Below are 17,634 nucleotides of genomic sequence, written 5' to 3'. Positions count from 1 at the left end.
ATGGCTGTTCTAAGTAAAACTGCTCTGAGTGGTTCTCTATTTGCTAAAAAGAAAGTAAATGGACTTGAAGGTCCATAGCTTCTGAATAGCAAGGAAGTGAAAATGCCTCAGTCAAATGCACAGGCATTCTCTCTCCCGCCCCCCGCCCCCCAAATGTGCACACACACTGGATATACAGAAAGGACTGTGTTAGCCAAAGAATTCCCTTATACCATGTCCAAACCATTGATCCAAGTTCTTCAATATTGTCTTCACTAACTGGCAGTGGCTCTCAAGAGTATCAGGCATGAGTCTTCCCCCAGGGCTACCAGGAGATGCCAGGGTCTGAATCTTCACCACTTCCTCTTGTTCATTGGATTGGACATCAGGGTCTGGAAATTGACAAGGTGTCTATAGGCAGCCCAAAAACACAATCAAGCATATATTTCCTCGGTATATATTCAATGTAAACATGAGGAAGCTCCTTGACATCTCTGAGATCTGTTATCAGTCTGCCATGCACAACTGCAGATTTGCTAGCAACGGTTAAATCATTGCATCAACAGAAGAGCTATAATTTCTTTCTCCCTGAGATAAAGGACTGTCTAGTTTTACAGTGTTTCTGTGAGCAGCCCCTTCCTCTGAGTCAGAAGTATAAACATGAGCAACATTTTTTGAGTGGTTCAGCTGGTGTTCAGAATATTTCTGTCTTTTCAGCCTGCCAGATGAATCTAACGCTACGGGGAAGCCAGGAAATACAAGGGAACATCAGGACTCCGTATTACCCCAGTTACTATGCGCCCAATACGCAGTGCACTTGGCACATGACGGTGAGGTCTCTTTGTGCTTTGCCAGATGAAGATGGGCTGTGTGTGTCCTTCTGCACCAAAGCAATCACTTAAATTCTGTACCAAAAGAATTGCATTATGCACTTATTGTTGTTGATGTTGTTGTTACATTTACACCCGGGTCCCTGTCTTGAAGGATCACACTCAGGGGAGTGTGCATGGCTCTCTTCCTGCAGCCTCAATTTCATTCTCACAACAACCTTGTGAGGTTGTTTAGGCTGAGAACTAGTGTGGCTGGCCAAAGGTCACCAGGTAAATGTGGATTTGAACCCAGATCTCCCTGGTTGCAACCCTAATGTGTTCTCTTATTTTGCACACTTTTTAAAACAACAACAACACATTACTGTGCCTCTTGTTGAGGATACTATGTCTGCATGTGCTCATCTCTCTCCCCTTCTTCCCCTCATGCTTTGCTGCTTTCATTTCTGTATTCAAAGCCCCTTTACCTAGCATTATGCAAATACGATAGTTAACAACAGAGACAGGGAAGCTGTGGCCCTACAGATGCTGCTGGACTCCAACTCCCATCAGCTCCAGCCAGCATGGCAAATGGTAGGGGATGATGGGAGTTGTAGTCCAACAAGTTCCCCATCCCTGGTTAACATGGACAACATCTCCATCTTTGCAGGTCCCATCTCTGGAATATGGAGTCGTCCTTTGGTTTGATGCTTACACTCTGAGGAGACAGAAGCATGACCTCCCATGTACCCAAGGGCAATGGACCATCCAGAACAGAAAGTAAGGAGCTTGTGACACTTTGGTATGGCTGTTTATGTCCCTTTCTTCATGGATGCTCCAGCTCACTTTTTATTGGGTTGGAGCTATCTCCCGGACTTGTGCTTTTGTTCTTCCTGCTGCCCATCATTCAAAGAGGAATCTGCTGGGAAAGGTTCTCTCCACTTGCTCCTGCGACATCATATCCTCTGTGCTTTCACTTCTTCTAGCTCTTCGCTTTGAACACCCACCTGACAGGCAGAAAATCAAGAGGTGCAGCTCCCCCCCTTTCCCCCCCACAATATCTCCATATCACTTGTTGCATTTCTGCCATAGTGTGGCTTTTAAGAGCCCCGGTCCTCTGGTTGCTTCTATATGAAGTGCATATTGAACAACCGTCCTGATTTGTTTTCACAAAGTTTGCATGGCAGTCATACGCAATCACCATCAAGGGGCTGTTATCTTGAATTTTCCACTGTAGTTTCCGGTCACTTTTCTTACAGTAAAAAGTTATTTTTAAGAGATGGGTGGGAGAGGATTTGTTGTGCAAGAGAACGTTGTTTAGCAGTTCCTATCTATTGCAGTGTATTTGCTTTCTTTGTGGTGGGTTATAAAGGCACATTCTTATTGTGCAAAGAGCACATACTAGCAACTAGCCTTTGCAAAAGTGTGAGAGCCTGGAAGTGTCAGATGAAAAGGTTGCATTACTAATTTACTTGCAGTCATAGCTGGAAAAAGGAGATGCACTTACCCCAAGCATTTCCAGTTCCCTTGCTTTGGTAGGTGCATAAAGTAACTTGAGGACTCCTTCCATGTGGATCAGTCCTAAAGTTATCCAGACTTGAGGTTTTATCTAAACTTGAGTTTAGACTCCCCAGTGTGTAATTCCTTCCTTCTATATTTTCAGAGGTATCATCACAATGAATATCCATAGGGCACTCCTTTTTTCAGGGCTTGTTTCAAACCCACCTCCTGTTTTTGTTAAACTGGCCACAACCAGTATCTGGCGTCCTTGGCTAGTAATCAGGGTTCAAGTGCCTTGGCAGAGAACACTGCTAATGCCTTACCTCATCCTGCCCTCCTGCACCAGCTGGGTGGCTGGGTATTAGAGATACAGTGGTACCTCAGGTTAATAACTTAATTCATTCTAGAGGTCCGTTCTTAACCTGAAACTGTTCTTAACCTGAAGCACCACTTTAGCTAATGGGGCCTCCTGCTGCTGCCGCACCACCGGAGCATGATTTCTGTTTTCATCCTGAAGAAAAGTTCTTAACCTGAGGTACTATTTCTGGGTTAGTGGAGTCTGTAACCTGAAGCGTATGTAACCTGAGGTACCACTGTAATCAAAAGGAATGCCTTAGCAGTTAGAATCTTTAATAATCACAGTGAGAGAACAAAGGACACATCTCCAGGAATGGCGGTGCTCCCAATTAAGAGTCAACTCCCCTCTCCATCCCTATTAATTTACATCATTCCTACATCCTGTAATCTGAGTTTGTAGCCTCTGCGCTTTCTGTTCTAAAACTTTCTGAGCTCTCCGTGATTTTGGAGAAGAGGGGTGGATACTACCCAGAGACTGTGAATCTGTTAACTCTCTTTTCTAGTGTTTCTTCTGCTAGCTGTTCCTCATCTGGTACGTCCCAGCTTCTGCCTTCTGAACTATGCCCCTCTGCAAACCACTGTTCCAAATCTATACTGTTCTCCTGCTCCTGGGAAGATCAGGATCAGGGGGAGGGGGTGGCTCCCACCATTTTCCCTCAGTGCTGTCCTCTTCAGCATGGTCCCTGACACCTAGCTGCTACTTTGTCCCTTCCCCTCTACCTCCCGGTAAGCAGCAGCACTGCAGATGAGCACTGCCATCCCATTGCAGTGTCCACTGCTGACCAGCAAACTTAACTGGGGTGGGAGGCTCAAACATGAACTCAGCCTTGAATGACCACTTTGCCAATGTCATAAGGCAGCACCATGGACTTTAGGATATTCTCCTGCCTGCTCTTCTTCTTTTCATTTTAACCAGGTTGTGTGGCTTGCGGACTTTGCAGGCCTATGCTGAAAGGATCCCTGTTGTGTCCAGTGCTGGGGTCACCATCAACTTCACTTCTCAGAACTCCCTAACAGGGCCTGGAGTGCAAGCAGCTTACAGCCTATACAATCAGTCAGACCGTGAGTTCAAAACACGCAGTTTAGCAGCTGATCAAAGTATTAGGGAGAAATCCCATCATACCCTGCTGTTAGACCTTTGCTGTCTTGAGGGGTGTGCATGCCTTACACTCAATGAGTGTCGCAATCTGTGTACCAGGCTGGGTACACAAATAATTCAACTTTGAGGATTTGGTGAGCACCCTGTTGCTATAAACACGCAATGCAGATAGAATTCAGAAAGGCTGCAATCCTACCTTTCCTTCTCATGTCCCAGAACTTTATAACATTGATTTTGAAAACCTATACTCTGCCTGCCTCCAAATGGAACTTGAGGTGGGTTAAGAGCAGTAAAATAGAAAAATAATGCATGAAATATTTGAACTGACCTCTGACTTAGCATGCTGACAGCACAGTCCTATGCATCTCTACTCAGAAGGTAGTCCCATTAAGTTCAGTGGGGCTGACTTACTCCCCAGGTAAGTGTGTAGGGTATTGTAGACTGAATGAACTAACATTATTTTATTTTATTCATTTATTTTGCTTTAAAAAGCATGCCCCAGAGAGTTCCTTTGTTCCGTGAATGGGCTTTGTGTGCCAGCTTGTGACGGGATCAACGATTGCCCCAATGGATTAGATGAGAGAAACTGTGGTGCGTGGCTATTTACTTTTTCCATTCTCCTCCATTCACACTGTTAGCTGCCCTTCCTTAGCAAACGCCCCTCCAATCCATGCTTGGTCAGCTAAACCCAAGATGGAATACTGGAGGAGGGAAGAAAGTTTCTAAGGCAGCCTTCCTGAACCTGGTATTCACCAGTTCTTTTGCACTCAAACTTCCATCTGCCCCAGTCAGCACAAGGAATTTGTTCTAATGAGTTAATCTGCTCTGTTCAGAAAGCCTCTGTTTGTCATTTGTTCTCATCCATAGGTTCGATCAGCATTAGAGATATTCCCTTGAATCTTCATTCTGTAACATTCTATTGTTTGCGGGGAATATTTATTTCTTGTTAAAGTACCCTGACTTTCACCATAGAGCAACAGGACAAAAGCAGGACAAAAAATAAACAAGAACATTTGTGATATAAAAAAGTTACAGAATTTCGGCAGGAAGTTATGAGACATGCACTGATTGTAAAAGTAGCCGTATGTCCAAGCTGGAATCTTTGCAGACACAAATAGTATTCAAAGTGGGATCGTGTATAATTGCCATCATGAGCACAAATCATCATGAATGCACAACAAAAAGCACAATGGGAGGGGCCCAAAATAAAATAATAGTCCGCCCCACCTCTGCCCTTCTTCAGCTTGAAGACTCCCAACACCCATCTCAGTACCTCTTCTCTTCCTGTGTTTTGAAATTTGCCAGTATGCCCTGCAAAATTCCAGTGTCAGGAAGACAGCACGTGTATCGAGTTCTCCAAGGTCTGTGATAAACACCTGGACTGCATCAATGGGAGTGATGAGCAACAATGCAATGAAGGTAATGGAGTCAGGCACCTACATTAGAATACCATTCCAGAACTTCGGCGTCACAGGGCAGAGTGTTAACACAGGATACTTATTTATCCTTCTGAATGTTATGTCAATGTCACTGCATTGCCAAGTGATCTTCCTGCAGCAAATAGCTTCTTTGGGGATATATAGCAGTTTCAGTGGGAAGATGACACGAGGATAACAAGTTAACCCTTTCCTTCCTGGATTGGGGGTTCCTCCCAGTTGCTTTTTTATAAAAACACATGGCCACTTCTAAGCATTTTAGTGTTTTACTTTTTTAAAAAAAAAAGTTTATAACATAACATATAGTTTGATCATACATTGTCCATAATGTCTCTGAAGTGTCTCCGTATTGACCAAATTGACCATGTAATTTCCAGTAGCAGTCAGGGGCCTGGGGCAATGCTGTTTATCTGACCTCATGTCACTGCTGTTACCATGGTGTGTTGTGAAGAGGAGGGGTAAGGTAGCAGTGAGGTCAGCATGGCGTAAGCAGAGCAGCAGGAGCACCATATAGGCTCCACCAACATAACCTCACCATTTCATCCTTCCTACTGATGGCAGTGATGGGAGGTCAGGCAAGCGGTGCTGCATACTAATCACTACAGTCTGTATAGCACACTGCTGGTACCAGGCAAGCATTTTGGGCATAGAGAAAGTAGTTTTAGCAGTGGGTGGTATTCAGTGCTAGGCCTACTCAAAGTAGACCCATGGCATTTATATACACAACTTAGATCCGTTAATTTTAATGGGTCTACTCTGTTTTAAACTTAGTTGAATACAACCCAGTAGAAATAACACTTCCCATTCCTTTCTACTTCCACAAATCTCTCCTTCCAGGAGTTCCCTGTGGACTTTTCACTTACCTATGTGCCGATGGGAGCTGCGTGAAGAAGCCCAACCCTCAGTGTGACTCAGTCCCTGACTGCAAGGATCGCTCTGATGAGATGCACTGTGGTGAGATGTTAATAGGAGAAGATCTGCTCTAGTTTAGTGTGGGCAGCCAAATCAGAGGAGACCCTTCTATTTATAGTGGTATTGGCAGAGGGGCTCTAAAGAAGATGATTCTGTCATGAGCTGAGTCTATGGGGCCTCTGCCCATACACACTAACCTGCAAATAAGTCCTATTGAACTTAATTGGACAGTGGTGGGGAACCTGTGGTTTTGCAGGTACTGTTGGACTACAGCTCCCATCATTCCTGACCATTGACCATGGTGGCTGGGGTTGATAGGAGTTGTAGTCCAATTATCTCCAGAGAGAAGCAGGTTCCCCCACCCCTGTAACAGGACTTACATTTGAATAGACATGCTTAAGACTATGCTGTTAAAGGAAGTATGAGGAGCCTGTGGCCCTCCAGATGTTGATGTGCCAGGACTCTCGCTATCTCTGACCAGTGGCCATGCTGACTGGGCCTGATGAGAGCTGGAGTCCAGCAACACCTGGAGGGACACAGCTTTCCCATCCCTGTTAGCATCTCAGATGGTAATAATGATGTCTTGCTAATAGCGCTGTCAGGGTGGGCCTTCAGGGATGCGGCAGATGCACTGCAGTTAAATGCTCAGCTTGGAGATGATCCAAAATGCTTGGTTCACATTATGCTGAGGAACCATCCTTGGCTTTCTGAATCAATAGTATTTGTTTATAATAAGCACAAGGCGAACATGTTTGTCTGTCTTCTGAGGTGATGATTTACAGGAGGTGCCAAAAAAGATGGGGATGGCTCAACACAGAGAGCTCCAGTCCTTGTTTTTTAAGGACTTGATTTTAAGTTGTTTCCCTCTTTCCTCAGACTGTGGATTGCAACCTGCACTGAACCGCATTGTGGGCGGTGCCCATTCTGTGGAAGGGGAGTGGCCATGGCAAGCTAGTCTCCAGGTGCGGGGTCATCATGTTTGTGGTGGGACACTGATTGCAGATCGCTGGGTGATCACCGCCGCTCACTGCTTCCTGGATGACAGGTGATTTGGGGTGATGGGGAAGGACAGCTGGAATCTCTAGAAATGATACAATTCAAGTAGTCCATTAGCCACCACTCAGATAAGCCTCCCATCTCTACCTGATGATGTTTGGGTCCACGTCTACTATGTTATTCCGGGCCTCCTTTATTTGACTCCAACGTCCCCCAGGGTGAACCAGTCAGTTCAGAATGCAACAGAATTATCCAGGTAAGGAATTGTAATTGCAGACCTCTGCAGATTGGGGGCACACTGTTAATGGAAAAGGGAGGCCACAGCCCAAAGGGACCCAAAGTTCACAGGTTCGATCCAGAGCATCTCCAGGTGAAAGGCTCAGGTAGCAAGTAAGGGGAATGGTCTTGAATCACTGCTGCCAGTCAGAACTGGTCGCCCACACTGTGAGAACTGGATGCCAGACTAGACGGGCCATTGGTGTGATCCAACAGGCTCATCTTATGTTCTCAGTAACAATGCTGAGCTAGGTGGATAATAGTGTGACCTGGTGTGAGGCAAGATCCTTGACCCTGTCCCCGTGAGCAGTCTTTTGGGTGCTGGAGAACAGGAGTGGCGTGCGTGCAAAGATCTTGCCAAAACCCTTCCCTACCCTTTTCCTTTCCAGGCAGGCTTCCCCCACTGTCTGGACAGTCTACCTTGGCAAGCAGCTTCTGAATGTCAGCAGCCCAAACGAGGTCTCCTTCAAGGTGATTCGTATCCTGCAGCACCCGTACTATGAAGAGGACAGCCATGACTACGATGTGGCGCTGCTGCAGCTCGACCACCCAGTCATCTATTCAGCCTTCATCCAGCCTATATGTCTGCCTGCCAGCTCCCATCTCTTTGAGGCAGGGCTCCTGTGCTGGATCACAGGATGGGGTGCAACTAAGGAAGGAGGTAATCCGCAGTATATATATATCACATCCTTTCCAAGAGTCCCCTTTCTGCAGCTTTTTAAAATAAGAATCTAACCGAAGCCATGCAATTGGCAGCAACCTTGCGAGAACACCTCTTGAGTTTTGCAGAAACGGTGCATGTACAATGCTTAGGTGTGTCCTGTCCTGTCAAAAACCCAACTCACCATCATAAAGTAGTATGACAAGCTAAGGCAGAATGTCATCGCTGCAACCTGCTTTGCAGCAAGATGCTCCCAAGCTCCCCCTAGCGAATCTTTCCAGAAAATCATGCAAGCGTATGGATGGTATTTCAAAGTATCGGGTTTGCCAATAAGCTTGTTTGGGGGGGGGTGGATATATGGGGAGGTTTTCACTGCTTCTCCTGCCTAAGACCAACTGAATGGGCAGGAAATGTAAATGTGGAATAAAATATGTGTTGTGGAGAATTTCATGAGGAGGTATGATTTCTTTTTCCTTCAGTCAATCTTGCTGACCTTTGTACCCGACATGCAGGTCCCAGCAGTAAGATTTTGCAAAGGGTGAGTGTGCCGCTAGTGCAGCAGGACATGTGCAATGAAGCCTATCACTACCAGGTTACGTCCAAGATGCTCTGCGCTGGCTACCACGATGGAAAGAAGGACTCTTGTCAGGTAACTGGGTGCACCACATCCCACAGCACAGAAAGGTCTTCTCAGGCCCTTGTCAACAAACTTTCTTGTTTCCATGCAACTCATTGCATGGCCAGTTTCAAAGCACATTTGTCTCCTTCTCTTCCACTTTTCCCCCCTGACCTGACTGGTGTTTTTTCCTTCTCCTTTCTTCCTAGGGCGACTCTGGGGGACCCCTTGCCTGTCAGGAGCCGAGCGGCAGGTGGTTTCTAGCTGGCCTGGTGAGCTGGGGAATGGGATGTGCACGTCCGAATTACTACGGGGTCTACACCAGGATCACCAGTGTAATGGAATGGATTAAGCAAGTCACGAAGAGCTGAGCAAATGCCCAACCAGTTTTCTCTTTCGAGGCAATGCAGGCTGCGTGGAGGAGCCACCTGCAGGCCTCACCCCTCTCTCTCCCATGTCCTATATTTGTTGGGACATCCCACATCAGCTCATGTCCCACTTAATATTCAACTGTTTCTAGTCAAAGATACAGTGCTGGGTAGAAGCAAGCATCTGCAAGGACCACAAGTGAGGTGGGCCTGATATGAAACCCAAAATGTGAGGTGTCCCTGACTTATGAGGAACTGCAAGTTATGCTCCCCTGCCTTTTGGTCAGTTGCGTCTTTGGTGCTACCAAAGGCAGTGTCTGTCATTGGTTTGTTTTCTATGATAACCAGAGATGGGTAATCTAAGAACAAGAATGGGGAACCTTTGGCTCTTCGGCTGTTGCTAGATTCCAACTCCCATCCTTCCTGTTGGCTGCAGCTGATGGGAACTGGAGAAATGCTTAAGCCTTCACCTTAAGCACCCCAAAAACTTGGGCACTGATCCAACACATGCTCAATTACTAACTAGCTACATTTCAAACATTAAATTTGGCCAGAGTAAAGCAAGCAAACAGCAGAAAGCATATTGGAGCTGCTCACAAGACTAGAACTCTGTGGAACTTTGCTGAAAGTGGGACGCAACCCCCCACAAAGAAAAATCAGTGGGGGTGGCCGAAGAGTTTGTGGAAACACATAAATGCAGTGGGGGGGATAATCTGAGGGCCCCCAGTTGCTGCTGGACTCAGTCTGCCACCATCCGTAACAAGAGATGTACACTTTCTAGAAATCTTGAGGACTGGGGCAGGGCGGGGGGTGGAGGGAGAGAAAAAGAAACCAAATATATGCAATACTAAGCTTCTTATCAAACCCATTTTTACTGCTTTACCAGCATACATCGTCTTATAACTTAAATATAAAATTGTAGCATTTGACATATTTATGAAATTTGAAATGATCAATGCCTTAGCTTTGTACAAGCAATATTGCAAATGCAGCCAATTGTGGCCTATTTCGTTTTCTGGGTCTTTGTCAGGATTCTGTTCCCATCCAAACCTTTTGATCCTCCAGTAAGGCAAGATGGCAAGTGCCTTGTTTCCTAGTTTGCAGCAGTGTGTTATCCGAGGCTGGAGATAGAAAGGTCAACCAGAAGGTAGGACCAGCTGAAAACAACAGAAGCAGCAGGGTGTTTGCTTCTGGTACCTCCAAAAGGTTGCCAGAAGACAGCAAGCAGCAATTCACAAGCAATGAAGACCCAGTATGCTTCACTCTCAACGGCAGCACATCAGGGATGAGAGAACCTGTAGCCCTCCATATGCCATTGGAGGACAACTCTCATCATCCTTGACTGTTGGCCATACTGGCTGGGGCTGATGGGAGTTGGGGACCCATACCCGCCTTAACCCATCAGAGAAGGTTAAGTCCCAAGTTTCATAACAAAAGTTTTATTGCCCTAGATTTCATCTCTAGGTTCTATTCCTTTGTCTTTTAAGCCCGATGGAAATTATCTATCCTATGACCATTTTCAAATACTATGACAAGCAGAAACTGGTGACATGCTCCTGAAGATATCAACATGTTTGGGCTGAAGGACTGCAGCCACTCCTATTCCAAAACACACAAACCGAGTGTGGAGTTTTGCCTCCTGGAGAGAAAAAAACGTAAGACAGCTGGCAGAGTTCAAATGCCTTTATGGAGAAAACGGTTCTATACATAAAAGAGCACCCAGCTCACATACGGTGAGATGACGCGAGAATTTATTCAGGAGTTATTACACAGCAATCTCAGGCACAGTTTTGTGGCTACCGTCCAATCTTAACGCAATTAGCGGCAGAGCCTGCTGTAGTAAAATGGGACTGGCTTTCTGTTAGAGGTGTTCTCTTCCTGACCTAACACTCCAGGAAGTATCCTCCTGTCATTCCCATTTATTGAAATAAAGCAGAACCAGTGGCCCTACAGTTGTTGTTGGGACTCCCAACTCGCATCAATCCCAGCCTGCAGGGTCAGTGGCCTGGAATGATGGGAGTCAAGAGTCCAACACCACCTTGGAGGACCACAGATGCCCTGTCTCTGATATAGTGTTCTATTCAGGGGTGAGTGTATTTGTGAGTTCAAGCCTATCAAGAAACTGCCTCCCTACAGAGCAAACATGGGAATTTGGAATGGGAGACAAAAAAGCTGTAAGGCTGTGCTCTGCTGTTCCCCATAGGGGTCGCTGTGACTGTGGTCCAGTTCACATGCCACACTAAGTCAAACCATGGCTGAGAGTGAAGCCATGAGGGTCCAGACTCCAGGAGAGGGGATTGTGACTGCTTTGCTCACCAGTTGCTCCACTGATACAAGCCATGACTTTGCCTAGCCTATCATCCAAACCTACACTTGGGATTTACCTCTCTCCAGACTAACCATGAACTCTAACCAAGATTTGTGGCTTATGGCTCATGGTGTCTCTGCAAAAGTTAAACCATGAGCCTGGGTTCAAATTACAGTTGTACTTTGGAAGTCGAACGGAATCCGTTTGACTTCCAAAACGTCTGGAAACCAAAGCGTGTCTTCTGATTTGCAGCCAATTGGAAGCTGTGGAAGCCCCGTCGGACGTTTGGGTTCCAAAGAACGTTTGCAAACCGGAACGCTCACTTCCGGTTTTGCGGCGTTTGGGATCCAAGGTACGACTGTACTTTAAATCTAGGCTTGGCACAGCTCAGAACAAAAAGGGGGAATGTAAAGCAGCGGAAGAAGCAGCAGCATCCTCTCCTGTAGGCCAGGTGCTCGCCCATCTGCACTAAGCCATGGTTTGGCTGGGGGTGGGGGCTGTGAACCAGGTCAGCATGAAATGCCAACCCTAGGGCTTGTGGGGCAGGGGAGCGGAGAGATCTGCTGGAGGCAAAACACACACCTCTTCCATCCATGAAAGAGTGGCTCATAATTTGTGACAAACGTAAAATGCTGTGTAAAAAGGTCCACAATGCAATATTATTCTAACTCCACCCGCACCGCACCCCCCGGCTGTGTTTTTTTTTATTTTGAAAAAAGTACAGTACAAAAATAAAGACTTTAAAATTAACATTAAAAAAAACCATTGATCAGCATCATATCCTGAGACATCTGGTTTGTAACAGCTTAAAGTGACAAGAACAAGCAAAGCCAGAGAAGCCAAGTGAACGGGAGAAAGCTGGATTAAGACAGAGGAAGGAGGCGGCAGAAGAGGGGCAAGTGGAAGGAGGGAAGGAGAGAGAGAGGGAGGGAGAGAGGGAGGGCAGGGGTCATGCACATAAAAGCACTAGTAGCCTGAAGGGCGATGTGATATTCATATTCAGGCCACAGTGGATTGCAGAGGTTCCTGCACAGAAGGAGAAAGGAGAAGCCTGCACTCCTAGAACCAAATTCTCCAGCTCTCATTGCAGAGGACAATGAGGGCTTCTTCGTAATGGAAAAGACAGCCCTTCTGCTAAATCCTGAGTTCTAATTCTGAGGAAGAGGGAACGCTTCTCATGGACCAGGAGCTACAGTGCAATAACTGTTCCTGCCATTAAAACGTAAGTTTTTACAATTATCGGTAGGAAGGCAGATGTGGGAACTTGCAAGCAAAGTACCAGCAAGATCCACACCTCCCCTCCAAAGGATTAGATAGCTGCTTCTAGGAATAGAGCTTGTACAAAGATACTGAAAATGATTGCTACACTCTTCTGTTTCCACCTTCAGTTGAAATCAGTATCCTTAAGAGCACTTAACTCTGTATTGGATTGTGGACAATGCCTGGCCACAGAATCTGGCTTCTTGCGAATCCAAATTTTCAGTTTCTAGGCTTCAAGGTTGTGAGCTTGTTGAAGGGAGGCGGATGCGCTAGGAGAGAGGATGGGCCAAAATGAGCAGCCCCTGCGGAAAACGAGTAACCAAGACTATTAGGGGAAGGGAGGAGGACATGGAGCAGATCTGCTATGTGTTGCATCGATTACTGCCCCTCCCCATCCTGCACCTAGGCCCTGATTTCTCCTCCTGCTAGTTTTCCCAGACCACGCCGCTTGCCCTCCGCAATAGTTCTTAAGCACCATAACGAGAAATAAGCATATTACATGCAATGCAAATCTGCATTCATTTATTCTGAGCACAGATACATGGATTCCTGCAGTACAGGATGTGGGTTTCTCTGGTTTAGCACCAAGTGCCTGCCCTGCTGCTGAATGGAGAGAAGCATGTTTTGCACACAGAAGGCTCCAGGCTCAATCTCGGGCTTCTCCAGCTATGAGGGACAAGGAATAGCACTTGGACTCCAGACAGAGACCTTGGAGAACTGTTGTCCATCAAAAAATAGACAGCAGTAGACTGGGTGGGCTATTGGCCTACGCTACCATAGAGCAGTGTGGGGAACCTGTGAATCTCCCACTGTTATAGGACTCCATCTCGCATCGGCCCCAGCTGGCATAGCCAATTATCCAGGATGATGGAGTCTAACAACAGCTAGGAGGGCAACAGGTTTCACATTCTTGCTTCAGAGGTTCACTGCCGGCAGCTATCTCTCCCCTGCTCCCTGGCCAAATTGCATTTTTCTTCTGCCCCAAGTTTCTTCATCCCACTCCGGGGCTGCAAGGGCTACCCTGGAAGACAAATTCAGGACAAGGGTGCACTAAGCCCACCCAAATGTCCGAGCAAAGGGAAGGGAGTGGGAGTCACTCGTCCAAGTCTGGCAGTGCAGACCAGGGCTGGGCTGGCAGAGGAGGAGGAAGAGATCTAGGCTGGGAAAGATTAAAAGATCTTTGCTGGCTCAGGGAGAGAAGAAAGAAGGTGAGGAAAGAAGGATTGGCAAGGCAGGGGGAAATGTGCACAAGTTGAAAAAGCCAAAGTGAAGAGGAACCCAAAAGGGAAGAAGGCAGGGAGGGAACTGGAGGAATCCTGGGGTAGACACAATTCCAATCTGCAACAAATTCAGAAGTAAGAAAAAGAAAAACACCACTACACACACGTGGTTTAGACCTAAATGCAGCAGCTTCCAAAATGAACTGATCTCCCCCCTCCCTCCCTGAGCCTTTGGCCACCAGGTATTGCTTCCTCCCTGCATAAGCATCACCTGCAGAAGCACCCCTTTCGTGCTTCCCCCCACCTGCTCCCGCCAGAAAAGGGAGCATGCGGCTTTAAGGTCCGGTATTGGTTTTGTTCCTGGCTGTCTTCAGAGGTTGGCTGCACCTTTCTCCTCTTCTTCCACTCCGGCTTCCTCTCGCTCCTGCTCCACCACCTTCTCCTCTTCCTCCTCCTCCTGCAGTTCTGCTTCCTTCTGCTCTTCCTCCTCTAGGTCCTCCTCTGTGCTCTGTATCCCAGCATGCAGTACAAAAAAGGAAGGTGGAGCACAAATACTTGCAAGTCTAGCTACTAGATTGAACCTGTGACTTTCTGCACAAAAGGCAGATGCTCTGTAGGCGAGGATTTGGGTTCTCAAGAGTTTCAGGAAAGGGCGGCCAAAATTATCAAGGGGGTGGAGCGACTCTCCTATGGGAAATGACTGAAGTCTTTGGGACTTTTCAGTTTAGAGAACAGGCAAGTAAGAGGGTGCATGATAGAACTTTACCAAAAAAAATTAAGCATGGCATGGAGAAATCAAACAAAGAATAGTTTTTCTCACTTTTTCCTAACCCGCGTGGACATCTAAAGAAGCCAAATGTTGGAAGATTCGGGACAGATAAAAGAAACTAGTTAACTATGGAACTCACTCCCACAGTAGGCAGTGAAGGCCACCAACACTGATGGCTGTAAAAGAGGATGAAGGGACCAATGGCTACTAACCTGAATAATAAAATAAATAATAATAATTCATTATTTATACCCTGCCCATCTGCTGGGTTTTCCCCAGCCACTCTGGGCAGCTTCCAACAGAATATTAAAAACACAATAAAACATCAAACATTAAAAACTTCCCTAGACAGGGCTGCCTTCAGATGTCTTCTAAAAGTCAGATATTTGTTTATTTCCTTGACATCTGATGAGAAGGCGTTCCACAGGGCGGGCGCCACTACCGAGAAGGCCCTCTGCCTGGTTCTCTGTAATCTCACTTCTCGCAGTGAGGGAACCGCCAGAAGGCCCTCAGCGCTGGACCTCAGCATCTGGGCTGAATGGGGGGAGGGAGGGAGATGCTCCTTCAGGTATACTGGGCTGAGGACGTTTAGGGTTTTAAAGGTCAGCATATTGATTTTCCGGACAAGAGTACTATAAGGATTGCAACAAGTAACGCCTGCAAAAAGCTCTGGACACTTGACAGCACTACACAAACATGAGGGATTCTTATATTCCTCAAGTCAGGCCTGCTGGGAAATTCAACTTGTTCTGGAATAGCAAGCAAAGGACCACATAAGGCAGGTATGAGATGCTTGCTCTCTGGTGGGGGGGTTTTGTACACACTATCTGCCACATTTCCATGTTCAGCAAAGAAAGTGGGTATGAAATTATGTTTGGTTTGATTTCCCCTCCCCTTCTCATAAGAATTTGAGGGTCATCACCCAATGAAGCTAAACTGTCCAAGATTCAGGACAGACCAAAGGACATATTACTTCACAAAGCACATAGTTAAAACTATGGAACTTGCGGCCATGGGATGTGGTGATGGCCATAAACTTAGATAGCTTTAAAGGGGAATCAGGCAAATTCATGGACAATGCGTCCATCAACGGCCACTAGCCACAATGGCTAGATGTTACCTCCAGTATCAGAGGATGCATGTCTCCAAGTACCAGATGCTGAGGATCTTGAGTGGAAGAAGATGACTGAGCTCATGTCCTACTTGCAAGTTTCCCATGGGATCTAGTTGGCCATTGTGAAAGATGCCCCTGTGCATTCCATCCGATGTGAAAGGGTGTTTCATGGCCCAAAGTAGTGTAGTTTTAACCAGCTTGTCATTTAGATTCTTCGCAGCTCAGCTGGTTAGGAGTGTGGGGCTGATAACATCAGGGTTGCAGGTTCGATCCCCGTATGGGACAGCTGCATATTTCTGCATTACAGGGGGTTGGATTAGATGATCCTCAGGGTCTGTTTCCCAACTCTACAATTCTATAATTCTGTATCTGAAAACATGGGACTGGTGAAAATTCGAGATGCTGGTGATTTGCCCTCACCTTGGCTTTCCGGCTGGGTTCAGTGCACAGGCCACTGGGCGAGCTGAGGAGCTCTTTGGAGACCACGCACAGGAACTCCGACTGGTCCTCATTCCCATAATTATAGGATGACCCAATATTCACCAGCTGAGAAGTGGAAAAGGAGAGAATGCCTTTTACTGCAAAGTAAGCCAAGTGAGGAACATTCAGTACTCCTCTGAAACAAAATTCGGTAAAAATGGGACGCTCCAAGGCTCTGTAGGCCACCTCTGAGCAAACTGTTTTTGAAAGAAGCAGTGAAGAAATGCTAAAAATGAAGCAGTAAATGTGTACACTTCCTGTCTTTGTTGGTTGGTAAAGATTTGGGCATGTGGCCACTTTAAAAGCACACATGATCAAAAAGAGCAGGGATGGGGAAGTTGTTGAAGTCTAACTCCCAACAGTCCCAGCCAGCAAAGCTAATGGCCGGAGGGTGGGGGTGGGAGAGGTGGTCCAACACTCCCTGCATAGCCACAGGTTTCCCATCCCTGAAATACAGAGAAAGGACACAACACAAACAAACAAACAAACAAGTAATGGGGAGAGTTGGGGGTAACAGACACCAATTCTTAAGTTACAAGGCTTTGCTAAGGACCAGCATGAATGGAAACAGCTGAGGGAGAGAAGCCCAACATACCTGGTCTCTCAGTGGGTAAGATCTGCATCCCATATTCCCCTCTGTTGCAGCCAAGTGGCGCTTGTCTGGGTGTCTGAGATTCTGCAGAAGCTAAACCCTGGCAAAATCAATTTCCTTTTTATATAACCCCACCTCTTCCTGCATACCTGTTCAAAACGCCATCCATCTGACATAGTAGAAACCATTTGTGTGAGTTCTTCCTCCTGACATTGCAGAACCCTGTACACGTGTTTCGGAGGCACCTAGGAAAAAAGGAGGAACCACCAGTATTGAGATGTAAAAGCAGACCCCTTTGTCCATGCAGATTCTCATTAGGAGACCAAGCCAGATGGGGCTACCAACATCACTGGGCATCAGATAGTTCTGCCTGCACTATCTACTTGTTGCAGAAAATCAAAGCGAGGGGCAACTGGTGGCTGTGAGCATTTACATCTATATCTGGGGAGCAGCTGTAAGCTCAGTAGTAGATCAAATGATCTACCTGTGAAAGGGCCCAGGTTCAAGCCCTGGTATCTCCAGGTACAGCAGGGGGAAACTGTGGAGATCCACTGCTGGTCAGCGGAGACAAAACTGAGGTGGTTGGACCAGTAATAGCCTGGCTTGGTATAAGGCCCCTTCTGATGCACCTATGCAAATAATTCTTTGAGGCCTTCCTCATCAATTCAATTGGCTGCCAGCTCCTGACTCAAAGGCCTCCTCTGCCCCTCTCACATGGCAGGGAAACAGTCAGTAGACTGGATGCGTTCAGAACAGGGATGAGACAGACCACAGTTCGCAAACAGAAGGTCCCAGGTTTCAAGCCTGGCATCTCCAGTTAAAAGGATTCAGCAGCCCATGCCGTGAAAAGACTTCAGCCTTCCAGCCACTGCCAATCAAAACAGA

General features: G+C 46.7%; 2 protein-coding genes across 3 annotated transcripts in view; one reads left to right on the top strand and one right to left on the bottom strand.

Moving 5' to 3' along the window:
- TMPRSS6 (transmembrane serine protease 6) overlaps positions 1-10,012 on the top strand; it is a 29,728-nt gene extending 19,716 nt beyond the window's left edge. The window contains exons 9-18 of the mRNA XM_083462309.1: positions 697-809; positions 1,456-1,565; positions 3,559-3,704; positions 4,234-4,332; positions 5,047-5,160; positions 6,015-6,131; positions 6,966-7,134; positions 7,751-8,022; positions 8,535-8,671; positions 8,848-10,012. Of these exons, the coding sequence (XP_083318435.1) occupies positions 697-809; positions 1,456-1,565; positions 3,559-3,704; positions 4,234-4,332; positions 5,047-5,160; positions 6,015-6,131; positions 6,966-7,134; positions 7,751-8,022; positions 8,535-8,671; positions 8,848-9,009 (1,439 nt within the window). The 3' untranslated portion in view covers positions 9,010-10,012. The remainder of the gene's footprint in view (positions 1-696; positions 810-1,455; positions 1,566-3,558; positions 3,705-4,233; positions 4,333-5,046; positions 5,161-6,014; positions 6,132-6,965; positions 7,135-7,750; positions 8,023-8,534; positions 8,672-8,847) is intronic.
- KCTD17 (potassium channel tetramerization domain containing 17) overlaps positions 1-17,634 on the bottom strand; it is a 32,031-nt gene that overhangs the window by 783 nt on the left and 13,614 nt on the right. Inside the window, exons 4-6 of one of the 2 annotated variants that reach the window (XM_083462404.1) lie at positions 16,899-16,994; positions 16,098-16,223; positions 10,675-14,302 (exon numbers count right to left, since the gene is read on the bottom strand). In XM_083462404.1, coding sequence (XP_083318530.1) covers positions 14,165-14,302; positions 16,098-16,223; positions 16,899-16,994 — 360 coding nt within the window. In that variant the 3' untranslated portion in view covers positions 10,675-14,164. Of the gene's footprint in view, positions 1-10,674; positions 14,303-16,097; positions 16,224-16,898; positions 16,995-17,634 lie in introns of those variants that run through there. The other variant, XM_083462405.1, reaches the window with a different exon arrangement.

Source organism: Podarcis liolepis, assembly GCF_965112155.1.
Source record: "Podarcis liolepis genome assembly, chromosome: 10".
In the NCBI taxonomy this organism is placed as follows: Eukaryota; Metazoa; Chordata; class Lepidosauria; order Squamata; family Lacertidae; genus Podarcis; species Podarcis liolepis.
Note: the sequence above shows the minus strand (reverse complement) of the source record. Positions and strands in the feature narration are given on the sequence as shown.